The sequence below is a fragment of the Panthera onca genome, chromosome C2, assembly GCF_046562875.1.
Source record: "Panthera onca isolate mPanOnc1 chromosome C2, mPanOnc1 haplotype 2, whole genome shotgun sequence".
In the NCBI taxonomy this organism is placed as follows: domain Eukaryota; kingdom Metazoa; phylum Chordata; class Mammalia; order Carnivora; family Felidae; genus Panthera; species Panthera onca.
Window position 1 is genome coordinate 108,957,700 of NC_138347.1, and position 20,383 is coordinate 108,978,082.

The 20,383-nt window shown below is 36.7% G+C and overlaps 1 protein-coding gene across 3 annotated transcripts in view; it reads right to left on the minus strand.

The window, feature by feature from the left end:
• The window catches only part of GMPS (guanosine monophosphate synthase), a 78,314-nt gene that overhangs the window by 13,165 nt on the left and 44,766 nt on the right, over positions 1-20,383 (minus strand). For all 3 annotated transcript variants that reach the window (XM_078432221.2, XM_060639042.3, XM_060639043.3), the window contains exons 6-12: positions 19,924-20,117; positions 19,522-19,687; positions 12,132-12,283; positions 11,483-11,656; positions 9,092-9,197; positions 6,834-6,949; positions 4,563-4,688 (exon numbers count right to left, since the gene is read on the minus strand). In XM_078432221.2, the coding sequence (XP_078288347.1) occupies positions 4,563-4,688; positions 6,834-6,949; positions 9,092-9,197; positions 11,483-11,656; positions 12,132-12,283; positions 19,522-19,687; positions 19,924-20,117 (1,034 nt within the window). The remainder of the gene's footprint in view (positions 1-4,562; positions 4,689-6,833; positions 6,950-9,091; positions 9,198-11,482; positions 11,657-12,131; positions 12,284-19,521; positions 19,688-19,923; positions 20,118-20,383) is intronic.

A 20,383-nucleotide genomic window follows, 5' to 3' on the forward strand; every position in this document is an offset into this window, starting at 1 on the left:
AGGAGCAATTATATGCCAATAAAATGGGCAATCTGGAAGAAATGGACAAATTCTTAGAAACATATACACTATCAAAACTGAAGCAGGAAGAAATAGAATATTTGAACAGACCCATAACCGTAAGGAAATCGAATTAGTAAAAAAAAATCTGCCAAAAAACAAGAGACCAGGGCCTGATGGCTTTCCAGGGGAATTCTACCCAACATTTAAGGAAGAGTTAACACCTACTCTCTTGAAGCTGTTCCAAAAATAGAAATGGAAGGAAAACTTCCAAACTCTTTCTATGAAGCCAGCATTACCCTGATTCCAAAACCAGACAGAGACCCCACTAAAAAGGAGAATGAAAGACCAATTTCCCTGATGAACATGGATGCAAAAATCCTCAACAAGGTATTAGCCAACTGGATCCAACAATACACTAAAAAACTTATTCACCACGACCGAGTGGGATTTATACCTGGGAAGCAGGGCTGGTTCAATATACACAAAACAATTAACGTGATTCATCACATCACTAAAAGAAAGGACAAGAACCATATGATCCTCTCAATAGATACAGAGAAAGCATTTGACAAAATACAGCATCCTTTCTTGATAAAAACCCTCAAGAAAGTAGGGCTAGAAGGAGCATACCTTGAGATCATAAAAGCCATATACGAGCAACCCAACACTAATATCATCCTCAATGGGGAAAAACTGAGAGCTTTCCCCCTAAGGTCAGGAACAAGACAGGGATGTCCACTCTCGCCACTGTTATTCAACATAGGATTGGAAGTCTTAGCCTCTGCAACCAGACAACACGAAGAAATAAAAGCCATCCAGATTGGCCAGGAGGAGGTCAAACTTTCACTCTTCACAGATGACATGACGCTCTATATGGAAAACCTGAAAGATGCCACCAAAAAACTGCTAGAACTGATTCATGAATTCAGCAAAGTTGCAGGATACAAAATCAACACACAGAAATCGGCTGCATTCCTATACACCAACAATGAAGCGACAGAAAGAGAAATCATGGAATCTATCCCATTTACAATTGCACCAAAAACTATAAAATACCTAAGGATAAATCTAACCAAAGAGGTAAAAAATCTATACACTGAAAACTACAGAAAGCTTATGAAAGAAATTGAAGAAGACACAAAGAAATGGAAAAAGATTCCATGCTCCTGGATAGGAAGACAAATATTGTTAAAATGTCGATACTACCCAAAGCAATCTACATATTCAATGCAATTCCTATCAAAGTAACACCAGCATTCTTCACAGAGCTAGAACAAATAATCCTGAAATTTGTATGGAACCAGAAAAGACCCCGAATAGCCAAAGCAATCTTGAAAAAGAAAGCCAAAGCAATCTTGAAAAAGAAAACCAAAGCAGGAGGCATCACAATCCCAGACTTCAAGCTATACTACAAAGCTGTAATCATCAAGACAGTATGGTACTGGCACAAGAACAGACACTCAGATCAATGGAACAGAATAGAGAACCCAGAAATAGACCCACAAACGTATGGGCAACTAATCTTTGACAAAGCAGGAAAGAATATCCAATGGAATAAAGACAGTCTCTTCAGCAAGTGGTGCTGGGAAAACTGGACAGCGACATGCAGAAGAATGAACCTGGACCACTTTCTTACACCAGACACAAAGAGAAACTCAAAATGGATGAAAGACCTCAATGTAAGACAGGAAGCCATCAAAATCCTCAAGGAGAAAGCAGGCAAAAGCCTCTTTGTCTTGCCCACAGCAATTTCTTACTCAACACGTCTCCGGAGGCAAGGGAAACAAAAGCAAAAATGAACTACTGAGACCTCATCAAAATAAAAAGCTTCTGCACAGCGAAGGAAACAATCAGAAAAACTAAAAGGCAACCAACCGACAGAATGGGAGAAGATATTTGCAAACGACATATCAGATAAAGGGTTAGTATCCGAAATCTACAAAGAACTTATCAAACTCAACACTCAAAAAAACAATCCAGTGAAGAAATGGGCGAAAGACATGAATAGACACTTCTCCAAAGAAGACATCCAGATAGCCAACCGACACATGAAAAAACGCTCAATATCACGTATCATCAGGAAAATACAAATCAAAACCACAATGAGATACCACCTTACACCTGTCAGAATGGCTGAAATTGACAACTCAGGAAACAACAGATATTGGTGAGGTTGCAGAGAAAGGGGAACACTTTTGCACTGCTGGTGGGAATGCAAGCTGGTGCAGCCACTCTGGAAAACAGTATGGAAGTTTCTCAAAAACCTAAAAATAGAACTATCCTACGACCCAGCAATTGCACTACTAGGTATTTATCCAGGGGATACAGGTGTGCTGTTTCAAAGGAACACATGCACCCCCATGTTTATAGCAGCACTATGAACAACAGCCAAAGTATGGAAAGAGCCCAAATGTCCCTCGATGGATGAATGGAAAAAGAAGATGTGGTATATATATACACAATGGAGTGTTACTTGGCAATCAAAAAGAATGAAATCTTGCCATTTGCAACTACGTGGATGGAACTGGAGTAATTTATGCTAAGTGAAGTTAGAGAAAGACAAAAATCATATGACTTCACTCATATGAGAACTGTTAAGAGACAAAACAGATGAACATAAGGGAAGGGAAACAAAAATAATATAAAAACAGGGAGGGGGACAAAACAAAAGAGACTCATAAATATGGAGAACAAACTGAGGGTTGCTGGAGGGGTTGTGGGAGGGGGGATGGGCTAAATGGGTAAGGGGCACTAAGGAATCTACTCCTGAAATCACTGCTTCACTATATACTAATTTGGGTGTAAATTTTAAAAAATAAAAAATAAATACAAATAATAAAAATAAATGTCAGCCATTCTGACAGGTGTAAGGTGGTATCTCATTGTGGTTTTGATTTGTATTTATTTTTTTTTTATAATTTAAAAGTTGTTAAATTATAAAAAATAAATACATACATACATAAATACATAAATAAATGTTTCTGTAAGGATGCATACAGGGAGATGCAACTAGAGAACAGGAGGAGGGAAAATTACTAATGTACTGCATTTTGACCTTTTTTGTTTTTTTACAAGTATGGTTCATTTTGGTATTTAGAAAATAAACTTCATTGCTGTACTAACCATGAATTATGATTTTTATCTAGTTTTCCAAGGGTCTCACCTTCAAAAGCATAAAAGACTAAAATAAAGATATCAAACAACAAAAGAAACCTTTATTTTGATGGAAAAAGTAGGGGAACTGGAATAAGCTTCATTTTTAAAAAAGAACTCATCTGGGGCCCCTGGGTGGCTCAGTCGGTTAAGCAGCCGACTTCAGCTCAGGTCATGATCTCGCGGTCCGTGAGTTCGAGCCCCGCGTCAGGCTCTGTGCTGACAGCTCAGAGCCTGGAGCCTGTTTCAGATTCTGTGTCTCCCTCTCTCTGACCCTCCCCTGGTCATGCTCTGTCTCTCCCTGTCTCAAAAAATAAATAAAACGTTAAAAAAAAAAAAAAAAGAATTCACCCAACAAATTGCCTCAAACATCTATTCATCTAACATTATCTATAATACCTATCTAAAAACAGGAGTAGGGAACTAATTCAATTCACCTTCCTGCCTAGCAGGAGTTAGTATACAGAGATGAAAATTCTCTGTAAGAGATCTACTTGGACTGGAAAAACTTTTACAAATCAAATAACTTGTCTGTTTTTCTGGTTTTTTTTAATAGTAGGGCAATAGCTGCCTGAATTATCAAAACAAATTTCAAAATGAATCTGTAGGGGCACCTGGTTAAAACACGTCCGACTTCAGCTCAGATCACGATCTCGCGGTTTGTGAATTCAGGACCTACATCGGGCTCTGTGCTGACAGCTGACAGCTGGCCTAAGTCAGGCTCTGTGCCAACAGTGTGGATGGAGACTGCTTGGAATTCTTGCTCTCTCCCTCTCTCTCTGCCTCTCCCCTGGCTTGCTCGCTCTCACATACATACATACATACATACATACATACATACATCATTAAAAAAAAGTGAAAACTATATTATCCTTCTACGCTTTTACAATTAGAAAGACAGAACAATAAATATAAAAACGTTAGCTGTACATGATCAAAGCTAAGAGAGAACGTGTTGAAGAGGTGGAGAGCATTCGTTTAAGGAATACACAAGCTGAGAGCAAGACCTAAATAGTGTAAATGCTCATCTGGGAGCCTTCTTGCACTTAAAGACTTCTAAAGCCAAAGTACATTTCCACACCAAGAGGCATACAAGACGACATGACTTCCTGTTACCTGCCCTTCAAGGCAGAAGCAAGTAAGCCAACTCTATAGCAAATCACTGTTTGAATTTTAACTTTTGGTTAGAGATGGCAGATGTTCCAAAATGCAAAATCTCAGCCTTAATTTTTAGTTCCTATAACCTCATTTACTCTACATTTTATAAAATATCACCTTTTTACATTTCTAAATCTGATATATATACTTTCGTATTTCATTTTCCTAAGTCATTCCTATTTCAGTATTAATGGAAAGAACAAACTGCAGAAAGTTCTGTCACAGATCAGTGAATCCACACAACTCACCTGCACACCTACAGTTTTAATTGGCAGCAGGAAGGCATTCAATGAATGCAAACTTGTAATTTGCATCAGCTTCTCCTGATCCTCTTCTGATGTACAAGCTTTGACTCTTTGTAACAGTGTATGTGGCTGAGAAAACCAAACAGATATTTCTTAAGGTTTCAAGAAATGAGGTATTCTTTTGGTATCTATTACTCTCTTATGTATCTACACTTACTGGTTTACAGCAATAGATCCTATTTGATATTTCTCTTTGACTTGTGTGCTACGTGGTATATCAGAATTTCACTCCTAAGGGCCAGGGCTGTAAAATCTTAAGCATCAGGGTAAGAAATACAGCTTATATATTTTGAGGATTTAATCTTCATCATCAGCGAGGGCCACACCTCATGTGACTCAAACCTTTTCCTTATATTAAAACTCTTTACCATAGTTACTTTTGTCTAAAATTAATGTATCTCCACCCACTTCCTTTTTTTGGTGTATTTGCCTGGTATATATGCTCCTTCACTTTTTTACTTTCACTCCTTCTATCTCTAAGTAAACAGACTATAATTAGATTTTACTTCTCAATCTAGTTTGACAATCTATATCATAACTAGAGATATTAGTCCTTTTAATTAATTGTGGGTTAAAAACATGGTTGGATTTCATTCTACCATTTTATTTAGCAGTTTCTTTTTGTCCCAGTTTCTGGGTTTCTTTCTCCTTTCTTACATTTTTCTAAACTTTCTCCCACCTCATTTAATCCCTTCTACTGGTCTTTTTTTTCCCCCCCTTCTACTGGTTTTGAAGTTAACTCCCATATTTTTATTCTTTTAGCAGTTCCCCTTAAGTGTTAGCATGGATACTTAACAGAAGAGAATCAATCTCTCTGTCCTCCTAGCAAACAATACAAGCATCTTTGAATGCTTTAATTCCAATCCCTGTGGCTTAAATGCTATTTTACATGTATACTGTTATAATGTTTTTAAACAAATAACAAAAATCAGAGATCATTTTTATTATACAGCCCGTGTTTATTTCAGGTTGAGCAGCACTGCCTTTAGTTCCTTAAGTAACGATTGTTAATAGTAAATTCTGTTTATCTAAAAATGTCTTTATTTTGCCCTAGTTCTTACAAGACAGCTCATCTGTTCACTATTCACAATTATTCTCTCTTGGCACTTTGAAATCTTCTTGCTGTTACCATTACTTTCAGTGTAAGTCTTTCCTTTGAAGGGCAATCAATCTTTTCTCTGCAGCTGCTTTGTCTTTGGCAGACTGCTATTTTGCTAGATATGCCTACTTGGTATCAATTTTTCTTCCCATTATTCTAATTGAGATGTGTTACGTTTCCTGAATCTGAGGCATGGTGTCTTCCACCAGTGTGGAAGAATTCTAATACTTTTGTCTATTATCTCCTCTTGGACATATGTTAAAGTTGACCTTCTCATTCTATTTTAACCTCTTCTATCCATATTTTCTCTTTGATACTCTAATTTCTGGACAATCTCTTAGCATCTACCTTGGAGTTCATTACTTCTTTCTTTAGCTGTTTTTAGTTTGAGTTGTTTTCATTCCTAGAACTTACTTTTTTTCAAAGCTGCCCAGTCATTTATCATATACCTTATTATTCTTTGCTTCTTTTAATTCTACATATTTTACACTATCTACGAACACCAGTATCTGAATAGGGTTTGAGAGTCTTGTTCTGACAGTTTTTTCCACTAGCTCTCATTCATGCTGCCTCACTTCTATACATATTTTGCAATTTTTAAAATTTTAAGTTCATATATATTGGAACTCTATATGCAGAAATCTTTTAAGGGCTGGTTGAAGACACTGCAAAGAGAATTTACACTGCTAAGCCTGACACCTGGATGCATGAGCAATCAAGCTTCACTTTAAACTGAAATTCTTGGCCTGCAGTTTTTCAGACCACACAGATTATGAATTCAGGCATCGAATCTACAGAAGGACTGGGAGACTCATCTTCACTTTCGAGTTAAAACGTTTTTCCTTATTTTCTTATACTAAATATAGAATATTTTTAAACACCCTTTCATATCTAGCATTTTTAAGGATTCAAGCTATCTAATCTGTTGTATGGCTGAAAAGTCTGCATTTGAAAGTCTCTAGAGAGTATTTTCTTTAGAGTCACTTAACATGTTAAATTACTCTGAATTTCCAAAAAATGAAACTACTACTGCAAGAATCCATCCAATTCCTTATACTGATTAGCTGTGTCTACTTAAAACACCTACAATATATAAACTCAGTGCAAATTATTACCTTCTTAACACTTGCAGAAAAATCAGCTACTATTTTCAAAATATTGTTGGTTTCAGGAAAGTCCTTACAAATATAAGGTTCTTCAGCACATATTACTCTGATTGCCAAGCCAGGACCTAAAGAGAATAGTAACAATGGTATTTAATATAAATTTTACATTTATATTAAAATGTAATACAAAAGTATCAGTTTCTAATATAAAAATCCTTCCAAAAATTAAAATCCATTGACCATTGTTTCCAACTTTACTGAATTATAATGGACATAACTACAGTAAGTTTTTTGAAGTGTTTAATTTCAAATGTGACTATTAATTTCCCATCCAACTCATCATTTTTTAGAACGCTTTAGTTCTCTTTACATCTCCTTTACATCAAGGATTTTTATCTATTTTTGATAGTCCATGTATTGCCACAGTATTCTCCACTGAAAATTTTTTAAATCACAATATATGTGCCAATCTTTTTTAAACTTATTAAAAGAATTTTTAAACATACAAAAGTAAAGAGTACCGTATAATGAACCACCTTATTATTCACCACCCAGATTCAACTACTAATCTAATTTTAGGAAGAAGAGTATGCTGTTTAAAAAAAAAAAAAGTACAACAGACTGTTTAACTCCAAAAATGTGAACTGGCATTTCTCTTTCATCAAATACTTAAAAAGGATAAAAACATAAGGTATGCATAGATCTAAGAAAAATGGATTCTGCTTCTATATTGTAAGAACAGAAAAGGCATCCCTTGAGATGCCTGATTATAGACAAAACCTTAGCCATGTTCCATTAATTCCTGTTTCATTCTTCATCTGTAGAATCAACAGCTTATTTAAGGTAAGTAGTATGCCTAATTTTTTTTTAAAGCAGCACAATATTTTCTACTAAAGAAATCTAACATAATAAAAAAAATCCAATATATAAAATAGATTTTTAAAAGTCAAGTGAATCGATACGGTGTCTGGGTGGCTCAGTTAGTTAAGCACCCAACTCTTCATCTCAGTTCATGATCTCACAGTTCATGGGTTCAAATTCCGCATCAGGCTCTGTGCTATCAGCAAGGAGCCTGTTTGGGATTCTCTCTCTCCCTCTCTTTCTGCCACTTGCTTGTGTGTTTTCAAAAATAAATAAAATAAACTTAAATTTAAAAAAGTCAAGTGAATCTAATGCAATGATGCCCAAGGACACAGGACCACTTGGCCTCCATTACATTCATACACAATCCTTTGCCAACACACAGGTTAGGAATTAAACATCCTGAATTCCTAGATTTGAAGTTTATAGACACAAACAACACTAATTACCGAATGAGTTATAACTCTGTAACATTGTTTATGGAACCAATATGGTATTTAAGAGTACAAACTGTGAGGTGAAGCCATCGGGGCTAGAATCCCAGCTCCATACCTAATCTGTGTTAACTTTTGGCAAATTGGGCTCTGCCCCTAAAATTTCCTCATCTATAAAAGAGAATAATGGTAGTTTCTATTGTGAGGATCAAATGAGACAGTTTGTGTAAATTATTTAGCAGAATGCCTGGCACATACTAGTATTTCAGAAATGTTAACCTTTACTGTGTTTTTTTAATTTAATTAGGCCATTCTTGAAAATCATCACCTACTAACTATTACAAAGAGCCAGAAACTGAGGTACAAGACTTACCCAAGCTCAAGAACTTATAACAAAAACAGTTTAAGACTCTCAGTCCTAAATTTAAACCAATACCACCTCTAATTAGTTATTTTTCTATATGACAGCAGCACATGATTAAACAAAGTACTTTTTTTTTTGTTGTTCACGAATTAGTTACATACAGCACTATGCAAAGAAGTAATTCATCCATTCAGACAATTTAACCATAGGATTTAGGATTTCAGAGAACCACATTTTAACCTGGTCTTCCATGGGATACATCATGGTATAGCAGAAATAACATATAAATCCCAGCTCTTGTGTGGCAATGTTATTAAAATATCTCTATGCCTTGTTTTTCTCATCTGATGGCAACATCATAGGCCAGACTCACTGGGCTGGTGTAATATATACACAAATACAATGGAAAATGATTATGTAAGAAAATGAAGTATATATAATAGATACTAAGAAGAATTTTATTCCCTACCCACCCTTTCCTTTCTCTAAAGTTACATATTCCGTGAGATAAAAAATTATTTCAAAATCGTCTGAATTGATTTTTCTTCAACATGAAGGTATAACGGCAAATCGAGCAATTCTTTTTTTTTTTTTTTTTTTTTCCTTACCTGGAAATGGATGCCTGGAAACTAACTCTTCTGGAAGTCCAAGTTCTCTGCCTAAAATTCTTACTTCATCTTTATGAAAATCTTTCAGAGGTTCTATTACTTTTCCCTACAGAGGCAGAAAGCCAATTAATACAAATTAGTAACAAAATGACATGGAAAATAAAGAGTGACAAATTACTGGCCTCTCCTATTGTCTTTTACCTTAGATTAAAATACCATTCTTTAAAATTTCGTATTTTAAAGTATATCTCCTCCCATATGTTTATAAGAAATTAGGCAAATATTTTACTGACCCTCATATTTCTCTTTGAAACACATTTCAAACATAAACCTTTCAAATATAAATAAATCAGAGCAGTCCTAACCACCATCTCTGATCTAGTTCTCATTAGAACACAAGACAATTAGAAAATACCATACTAGGGGCTTCTGGGTGGCTCAGTCGGTTAAGCATCCAACTTCGGCTCAGGTCATGATCCCATAGTTTTTGAGTTCGAGCCCCGCATCAGGCGCTGTGCTGACAGCTCAGGGCCTGGGGCCTGCTTCAGATTCTGTGTCTCCCTCTCTTTCTGCCCCTCCCCTGCTCACGCTCTGTCTCTCTCTCAAAAATAAACAAACATTAAAAAAAAAAAAAAAAAAATGGGCGCCTGGGTGGCTCAGTTGGTTAGGCATCCGACTTCAGCTCAGGTCATGATCTCACGGTTTGTGAGATCAAACCCCACATCAAGCTCTGTGCTACTGACAGCCTGGAGCCTGCTTCAGATTCTGTGTCTCCCTCTCTCTCTCTGCCTCTCCCCTGCTCACACTCTGTCTTTATCTTTCAAGAATAAATAAACATTAAAAAAAACAATTTTAATTAAAAACAAAAATACCATACTAGTGTTTCAAAATTAAAGCTCTCCAAATGATACTATCAAGTGAAAAGACAACCTAATCATACTTGATAAAGGATCTATAATTAGAATACATAAAGAACACTTACAATTCAATAATAAAAAGACAAACCAATTAAAAATGTGCAAAAGATCTGGGAGCACCTGTTAAGCATCTGACTCTTGATTTAAGCTCAGGTCATGATCTCACGGTTTGTGAGACGGAGCCCTACTTGGGATTTTCTCTCTGCCCCTCCCTTACTCACGTTCGTGTGTGCACTCTCTTTCTCTCTGTCTCAAAAATAAATAAACTTTTGGGGCGGCTGTGTGACTCAATTAGTTAAACATCCAACTCTTAATTTCAGCTCAGGTCATGATCTCACAGTTCATAAGTCAAGCACCACACTGGGCTCTGTGCTGTCAGCTTGGGATTCTCTCTCTGCCCCTTCCCTGGTCACTCTCTCTCAAAACGAATAAATAAATTTTAAAAAGTTTTAAAAATAAAAATAAATCAATAAACTTTTTTATAAATGTGCAGAAGATCTGGATATTTCTCCTAAGAAGATACACAAATGGCTAATAAGCATGTAAAAGCATGATCAACATCATTAGTTATTAAGGAAATGCAAGTCAAAATCACAGATACCACTTCACATCCACTAAGATGCAAAAAGACAGATAATAGCCATCCTAATGAGTGTGAATTACCAAAAAAAAAAAAAAAAAAAAAGGGGGGGGGGGGGGAGTAACAATTGTTGGTAAAGTGTGGACAAACAGCAACACTTGTGCATTGCTGGTGGACTAGAATATGGTTTAATTGCCATGGAAATATTAAGAAGTTCCTTTTAAAAATTAAAAAAAGAACTATAATGGGACACCTAGCTGGCTCACTTAGTAGAGCATGCAACTCGATCTTAGGGTTAGAAGTTTAAGCCCCGTGTTGGCATGGAGATTACTTAAAAATAACACCTTTAAAAAAAATAGAGCTACCATGATCCAGCCTTTCTTGTATACAGCCAAAAATACTGACAGCAGGGTCCCCAAGAGATATTTGCCAATTCATGTTCATAACAACACAATTCACAATAGGCAAAAGTGGAAGCAACCCAAATGTCCACTGACAGATAAATGAACAAAATGTGTACACATACAAAAAAATATTATTTAGCCTTAAAAAGGAAGGCAATCCTGTCACATGCCACAATATGGATGAACCCTGAGGACCTAAGCTAAATGAAATAAGCCAGTCACAAAGACAAATACTATATGATTTCACTTATATGGAGTATCTAAAGTAGTAGAATGGTGATTACCAGGTGTTGGGAAGAAGAAAAGGAGGGTAGCTGTTGTTCAGTGGGTATATAAAGTTTCAGTTTTACAAGATGAAAACGTTATGGAGCTCTGTCTCATAACAATGCAAATATACTTAACATTACTGAACTGTACAATTAAAAATGATTCAGGGAGGGATGAGCGAGAGGGAGAAAGGCTTTATGTTAAAGTTCTCACAAGCTTTTACCTCTTCTCTCAACTTTCTGATAAGCTCTGTGTCATTGTGATGGGTTTTGATGAGTTCAGCTTTGCCACTTGCAACAAGGGAAGCACTTTCAATTAAATCAGGCCGTAAAGTACCTTGGGCGAGGAAAACCTCCTCTGGTTTCAGGTTCATTTCTCCAATCACTTCATTGGCAATCTATAACCAAGAGGAGTAAAACGGCCTTTTAGGAGACAAATCTTTTAAAAAGATAGCAGTCTTTTTTATACTGTCAGCAAAATTTCTCAGTCCTTTTACAATCCTGACCAAGAGATAAAATCTGCACCAACTCCCAGAAGTAAATTAAGAACATATGCTTTAGAGATTCAAAAAGGTATGCAAACATTCAAAGCCTGAAAAGTAGCCATTGAAATATCCAAAGAACTGAAGTCTAACATCAATTGAAAATACCTATTCTTAAATAGTTAAAACAATAGACTGGCAACATAAGTAAACATGGTTTTTAAAACATAAAATAGTTTCTACCCATCAGTATAATAGCAACATACACTAAAATTCTTAACCAAAAAAAGAATTAAAATTAGGTAGTAAACTTGGTTATTTGATATAACAAGGAAACAAACAGTAAAATTCACATCAAAAATAGCATACAATGTGGATATCAAAAAGGTACCTTAACAAAAGTATCTCCAATAATTTTTCTTTTCTCTTCAGGACTTGTAGTCATATTTAACGTTTTGCTAATTCTTTTTCGTGGAGTTCTATCTTCATCTGATATTGGTAGAGTTGTTGTTCCATTGTAGAAGGAATGAGCAGCATTTATCACTGAAGGAGAGGGAGAAGCACATTTTAAAATAGAACATTTTTAAAAACCATAAATAACAGGTCAAACCACGGAAAGAAAACCTAGGTGGATCTTTTGATCACCACTTACCTTGCCTACATATTACAGAACTACCAACAAACCACGATTAACAGTGTCCAGACATAGGCACTCATTATATTTTGTTCTTTTGAGAATCCTGTGGCATTTAATAATCCAAGGTCATGACATTATAAATTATGGTGGCTGCTTTCTCTGTATTCAATGCCCCACCAGAGCAATAAGGAAAAGCTAAAGGAAGAAGCATAGCCCCAAGGGAATTGAAAGCAGTGGTTCATATAGAAGGGTCAAAGTCCTCAGAATTGCACACTGAATTAACTAGTCTCTTGAAAAATTGATGTTTATCAACATATATGTAGCAATCTCTGGCTGCCCTTTTATTTTTATTTTTTAATTAATTTTTTTTTTAACGTTTATTTATTTTTGAGACAGAGAGAGACAGAGCATGAACAGGGGAGGGGCAGAGAGAGAGGGAGACACAGAATCTGAAACAGGCTCCAGGCTCTGAGCTGTCAGCACAGAGCCCGATGCGGGGCTCGAACTCACGGACCGTGAGATCATGACCTGAGCCGAAGTCGGACACTTAACCAACCAAGCCACCCAGGCGCCCCTGTCCTTTTATTTTTAAAGAGCAAGATACTTAAAAATTGACTAAGATCTCTACTTGGTAGAAAGGCTGAACAACTGGTGAGTTTCACCGAAATACAGCTGGTCATTTCACTGGGATACAGCCCTGAATTTGTAGCTCTTTCTCTTAAACTGGTCAATTACCCCAGAATAGACACCCTAAATCTCCTGCCTATCAGCGCTCTGATAATGGAACACAGAAAGTGGCAAGGAGAGGGAGTAGCCATTCAGTACACAGATTTTTGCTTAATCTTACTGTTTCTACTGTAGAATCTTATTTCTACCCTCAACTATGCCTGGTATTGATATGCCCAAATCCAGAGTGTCTTTTATTTAGCCTCTGTCGAAAGTAAATCCAGTCTTATGATGTGGAGGGATAGAAGAAGTTTATTCCTGCGTTAAGGAAAAGGATCTCCTTCTCAGGTATTCAACCAATCGGTTTTAGGATCACCCAAAGAACCACACCACACTGGGAAGTCAACCCTGAGCCTCCCCACAAGTCTCAACTTTGTTACCTTCCTCCCCTTAACACCCCTCCCACCAAAGTTTGAGAGTCCTCCATTCTACTATATCAGTTACCAGGGACAGATGCAAGTTTTTGTGAGGATAAAACTTTTACAACTTGGAGGCTCCCTTCAAGAAAAAGAATGAGGAGCACCTGGGTGGCTCAGTCGGTTCAATGTAGGACTTCAGCTCAGGTCATGATCTCACAGTTCATGGGTTCGAGCCCCGCTTCAGAGTCTGTGCTGACAGCTCAGAGCCTGCTTCAGATTCTGTGTCTCCCTCTCTGTCTGCCCCTCCCCAGCTTATGCTCTATCTCTCTCTCAAAAACAAGTAAATGTTAAAAAAAAAATTTTTTTTTAAAGAAAAAGAATGAATAACCACAAGGTTTTTGTTTTTTTTTTTAAATCACAAGTTAATATTAGGATGGTTAACACAAACTACACACAGAAATGATTACAAATCACATATATGCCACTAAACCCAAACTAAATGTGTCCCCAACTCAACTTTTTCTTAGCCTAATCCCAAAATGCCTGAAGTCACTTCAACACCACGAAACAAAGCTCAAGTTATGGTGGAAAAACAAAATGAATTAACTACAATTTATTACAATATCTTACTTGTATCTTTCACAACAATGTAGAAATACGTAAAGACACTCCTAGGATCCATTCCAGGATTTTGGAAAAAGCTTGGCTAGTGAGGCATCCTGGTCAAGGGCCATTAGCTTATCAGAGAAAATCCACATTATCCATCTGCTTTCCACTTTCCAACATTTTGTTACACCATTAGACTGCTATCACCTCCCCTATTCCTATGTCCTGTGGCATTATATTTGTTTTATGCCTGTAATGTTATTTTAGTGAAGCTTCAAAAGAGAAAGAAATAGACTCGTCTTCACTTCGTGTTTAACGACAAGTCTTCATTTTACAGTCAACCTTCTGGCATCAATTCCAACTAATTCAATAATATGCATCGTTTGTATCATTAAAGTATGGACTTGATTTCAATGTAACTACTGATTACACCCTGTTTTTAAAAAGTATTAAAGATATGGGCGCCTGGGTGGCTCAGCTGTTAAGCCTCTGACTTCAGCTCAGGTCATGATCTCACAGTTCATGGATTTGAGCCCCACACTGGGCTCTGTGCTGACAGCGTGGAGCCTGGGGCCTGCTTCAGGCCCTCTCCCTCTCTCTGTCCTTCTTCTGCTCATGTTCACTCACTCTCTCTTGAAAATAATCATTAAAAACAAAAAAAAGTATTAAAGATAGCTACAAACATAAATGCAGTTAAAACCTAAGAAGTTTAGGGGTGTCTGGTGGCTCAGTTAAGCATCTGACTTCGGTTCAGGTCATGATCTCATGGTTCATGAGTTCCAACCCCGTGTCGGGCTCTGTGCTGACAGCTCTGTGCTTTGGCTCTCCCTCTTCTCACCTCAAGCCCGCTCATGCTTTGTCTCTCTCTCTCAAAAATAAATAAACATTAAAAAAAAAAAACTGAAAATTTACTAGTGGACTTAAAAAAAAGTGACCAGGTTCCTCAAAAAGTTAAAAATAGAACTACCCAAAGACCCAGCAACTGCACTACTAGGTATTTATCCAAGGGATATAGGCGTGCTGTTTTGAAGGGGCACGTGCACCCCAATGTTTATAGCAGCGATATTGACAACAGCCAAAGTATGGAAAGAGCCCAAATGTCCATCGACAGAAGAATGGATAAAGAAGATGTGGTATATATAGATATACAATGGAGTATTACTCAGCAATGAAATCTTGCCATTTGCAACAATGTGGATGGAACTAGAGGGTATTATGCTAAGCGAAGTAAGTCAGAGAAAGACAAATATCATATGACTTCACCCATATGTGGAATTTAAGATACATAACAGATGAACATAAGGGAAGGGAAGCAAAAAGAATATAAGAACAGGGAGGGGGACAAAACATAAGAGATTCTTAAATACAGAGAACTGAGGGTTACTGGAGGGATAATGGGTGGGAGATGGGCTAAATGGGTAAGGGTCATTAAGAAGGACACTTGTGGGATGAGCAATGGGTGTTACAAATAGGGAATGAATCACTGGAATCTACTCCTGAAATCATTATTGTACTATATGCTAACTAACTTGGATATAAAATTAAAAAATTAAAAAAATTAAATTAAAAAAAGTGACTATTAACAAATTAGGCACAGGAATTAACATATCTCACCATAATAAAGGCCACATACAACAAGCCCACAGTTATATCATACTAGACGGTGTAAAGTTAAGCTTTCCCTCTAAGACCAGAAACAAGACAAGGGTGCCCACCCTTATCAATCCTATTCAACATAAGTACTACAAGTTCTAGCTAGAAAAATCAGGCAAGAAAAAGAAATAAAAGATATCAGAATTGGAAAGGAAAAAAAATCAAACTGTCTGGATTTACAGGTAACATGACTTTATATTGAGAAAACCCTAAAGACTGAACCAAAAAACTTAGATCTGATCAATGAATTCAGTAAAGTTGCAAGATACAGAACATACAAAAATCAGTAGTGTCTCTATATGTTAACAACAAATTTTCTTTCTTTCTTTTTTTTTTTTTTTGTTTTTTTTAATGTTTATTTATTTTTGAGTCAGAGAGAGACAGAGCATGAATGGGGGAGGGCCAGAGAGAGGGAGACACAGAATCCAAAACAGGCTCCAGGCTCTGAGCTGTCAGCACAGAGCCCGATACGGGGCTCGAACTCACAGACCACGAGATCATGACCTGAGCCGAAGTCGGCCGCTTAACTGACTGAGCCACCCAGGCACCCCAACAACAAATTTTCAAAAAAAAAAAAAAAATAGAGAAATCAATCCCATTTACAACAGTATCAAAAACAGTAATACTTAGAAATAAATTTAACTAAGAAGGTGAAAGATCTCTACTATGAAAACTACAAGATGTTGATTTAAGAAATCAAAGAAGACACAAATTAATGAATAAATTAATGAATAAATGGATTAGAAAAATACTGTTAAAATGTCAATACTACCAACAGCCATCTACAGATTTAATGCAACCCCTACCAAGAACCTAACGGGTTTTTTTAAACAGAAGTAGAAAAAACACTCCTAAAATATGTGTTAACTACAAAAGACCCCAAATAGCTAAAGAAATCCTGAGAAAGAAGAACAAAGCAGAAGTATCATACTTCCTGACTTCTAGCTATCCTATAAAACTATATTCATCCAAACAGTATGGTATCAGCATAAAAACAGACAAAAAAAAAACAGAATCAAGAGCCCAGAAATAAACCCAAGCATACACAATCAACTAATATTTGATAAGAGAGCCAGGAATACTCAATAAAGAAAAGACAGTCTGTTCAATAAATGGTGATGGAATATATAAATGTAAAAGAATGAAACTGGACCCCTGCCTTTTACTACTCAGAAAAGTTAACTCAACATAGATTAAAAACCTAAATATATAAGACCTGAAACCATGAAAGAAAACACAGAAATAAAGTTCTTTGACACGGGTCTTGGTAATAAATTTTTGCACAGGACCCTTAAAGCACAAGAACAGATCAAAAATGAACCAGTGGGACTATATCCAACTGAAGAACTTCTGCACAACAAAAGAAACCCATCAATAAAGTAAAAAGACAACCCACAGGGGTGTCTGGGAAGGCTCAGTCAGTTAAACTTCTGACTCGATTTCAGCTAAGGTCATGATCTCAGTCTTGAAATGGAGCCCCGCAGCTTGTCTCCATGCTGAGCAGATTCTCTGCTGCTTGGGATTCCCTCTCTCCCCCTCTCTCTCTCTCTCTGCTCCCCCTCCTCCCACTCACTCTCTCTCTCTCTCAAAATAAACAAACATTAAAAAAAAAAAGAAGGCAACCTACAGAATGAGAAAAAATGTTTGCAAACCATGTATCTGATAAGGGGGGTTAATATCCAAAATATGTAAAGAACTTCTACAACTCAATAGCAAAAACACAAATAACCCAATGAAAAAACAGACAGAGGATCTGAATAGATATTTCTCCAAAGAAGATATACAAAAGGTCAACAGGTACCCAGAAAGAAGCTCAATATCACTAGCTATTAGATAAATGCTAATTAGAACTACAATGAGGTATTACCTCATTCCTGTCAGAATGGCCATTATCAAAAAGACGAGATTAACAAATGCGAGGATGTGGAGAAAAGGGATCCTTGTGCAATGCTGTTAGGATTGTAAATTGGTACAGTCACTATAGAAGGGAGTTTGGAGGGGGGTGTCTAGGTGGCTCAGTCAGTTGAGCATCAGACTTCAGTTCAGGTAATGATCTCACAGCTCATGAGTTCAAGCCCCACGTCAGGATCTGTGCTGACAGCTCAGAGCCTGGAGCCTGCTTCAGATTCTGTGTCTCTCTCTCACTCTCTCTGCCCCTAACCCACTCACATTCTGTCTCAGTCTCTCTCAAAAATAAACAAACATTAAAAAAAAAAATTTAAAGAAAAGAGTTTGGAGGATCCTCGAAAAATTAAAAATAAAACTACCATGCGATCCAGCAATTCTAATTCTGGGATATATCCAAAGGAAATGAAAGCACTCAAAAAGATATCTGCATTCCCATGTTCATAGCAGCGTAACTTCCAATAGCTAAGATATGGAGACAACCTAAGTAAGCGTCCATCAATGGGTAAATAAAGATGTGGTACATATATACAATGGAAAATTATTCATCCATTAAAAAAACAAGAAAATCCTACCCATTTGTGATAGCATGCATGGACCTTATGTGTATTAAGAGAAATAAGTCACACAGAGAAAGACAAATACTGTATGATCTCACTTATATGTTGACTCCAAAAAAACCAAACTCATAGAAAAAGAGATCAGACTTACTATCAGCGGTGGAAGGTGGGAAGAAGGGGAATTGGGAAGAAGGTTAGGTTAAAAGATACAAACTTCCAATTATAAGATGAGTAAGCACTAAGGGTATATTGTACATGACAATTATAGCTAATACTGCTGAATAATAAACAGAAAAGTTAAGAGTAAATCCTAAGGGTTCATGTCATAAAAATTTTTTTCCTTTTTAATTTTACTGTCCCTATATGAGAAGATGGATGTAAACTGGAACTACTGTGATAATCCTTTCAAAATACATATAAAATCGAATCATCATGCTATTGTCTTAAACTTACACACTGATGTGTTATCAATGATTTCTCAAAAAAACTAGGAGAAAAGATGACCATACGGGTGGCTGGGTGGCTCAGTCGGTTGAGCGACCGACTTCGGCTCAGGTCATGATCTCACGGTTTGTGAGTTCGAGCCCTGCGTTGGGCTCTGTGCTGACAGCTCAGAGCCTGGAGCCTGCTTTGGATTCTGTGTCTCCCCCCGCCCCGTCTCTGCCCCTCCCCCACTCATGCTCTGTCTCAGAAATAAACATTAAAAAAAAAAAAAAAAAAAAAAAAGATGACCATAGACTCTTCACTCCTCTGTATAAGCCTTTCAGTCTGTAAAATAATCTGTACATCCATACTTGTAGGAAAACTTGGAAATTCTCATCCATAAATAATATTACAGATGGGAAAAGATAACCCAAAAAGAGAAATGAACAGAAGAGAACAAAATGGTAGCAGAAATTTTAGTTATCTGTATATAACATTAGGAATAATCAACAGTTTTAAAATTTATACTGGGACACCTCTTGAACTGGATACTCACAAATTTTTTTTAAGGTTTTATTTCTGAGAGATAGAAACAAGCATGAGTAAGAGAGGGGCAGAAAGAGGGAGACACAGAACCAGAAGCAGGCTCCGAGCTATCAGCACAGAGCCTGACGCAAGGTTAGAACCCACGAACCGCAAGATCATGACCTGAGCCGAAGTCAGATGCTTAACTAACTGAGCCACCCAGGCGCCCCTTGAACCAGACACTTATAATGTAAAAAACATAACTATAAGCTTATTGAGAAACCTGTACTTGGTTAAGGCAATGAGCTCATTCAAACCATAAGGCTAGATTTGATTTGTTAAATAAATCCTCATATATATATTAACTCTTCTAGGGTTCATCAATACCTTTGACCTGAATTCCAAGCTTTTTGAGGGCCTCTTCTACAGACTGGCTTTCTCGTTTTCTCATAAAGCCATTATCAATGTGCACGGCAATGACTTGATCTTGGTTCAAAGCACGATTCAGCAAAGCTGTACAAACTGTTGAGTCAACTCCACCACTGAGTAAAACCTAAAAGGTGAAATTAAAAGAAAAATCAAATTGAGTAAACAAACAAAACTATCAGCTTTTAAAACGCTGCTTTTAGCACAAGTATGTATGGTAATTGGAAAAGCACTCTGAACCAGTACAACTCACAAAGCATCCCATCACCCAGTCAACATTTAAGGGCTATGGTTGATGAAGCCAGTTTTGAGTTCTAACATTACTGAAATAAATTTGTAGACTTCCAGATGTAAATTCCTTACCAAAACTTTTGATGTGCCTACTCTCTCTTTGATCTCTCGAATGCACTCAAGTTCTCTGTTCTGCACAGTGAAGGTCCCACTGCACCCAGCTATATCATAGAGGAAATTCTTCAGTATTACTTTCCCATTTTCTGTAAGGCCAACTTCAGGGTGGAACTGTGCTCCGTATAATTTTTTAGATTCATTTGCTATACCTTTATAGAGAAAATAATCACAAATTAAAATTTTTTTCATGTTGAAGACTCAACTAAGTACCCATAGTAATTCCTCACAATTTCTTCCTCTATAAATGTGAAAACTGATATAAATCAGTGCATTTTTAGCTACAGGAAAAAAAAGACAACACATAAAACAAAAACTACATTGCCACAATTTTTCTTCAAAGGTTTTTATGTATGACAGTGAAATAAGTCCTACAGAGATTATTTCACAGTACTTTCAACTTCTCCACCCAGATTAC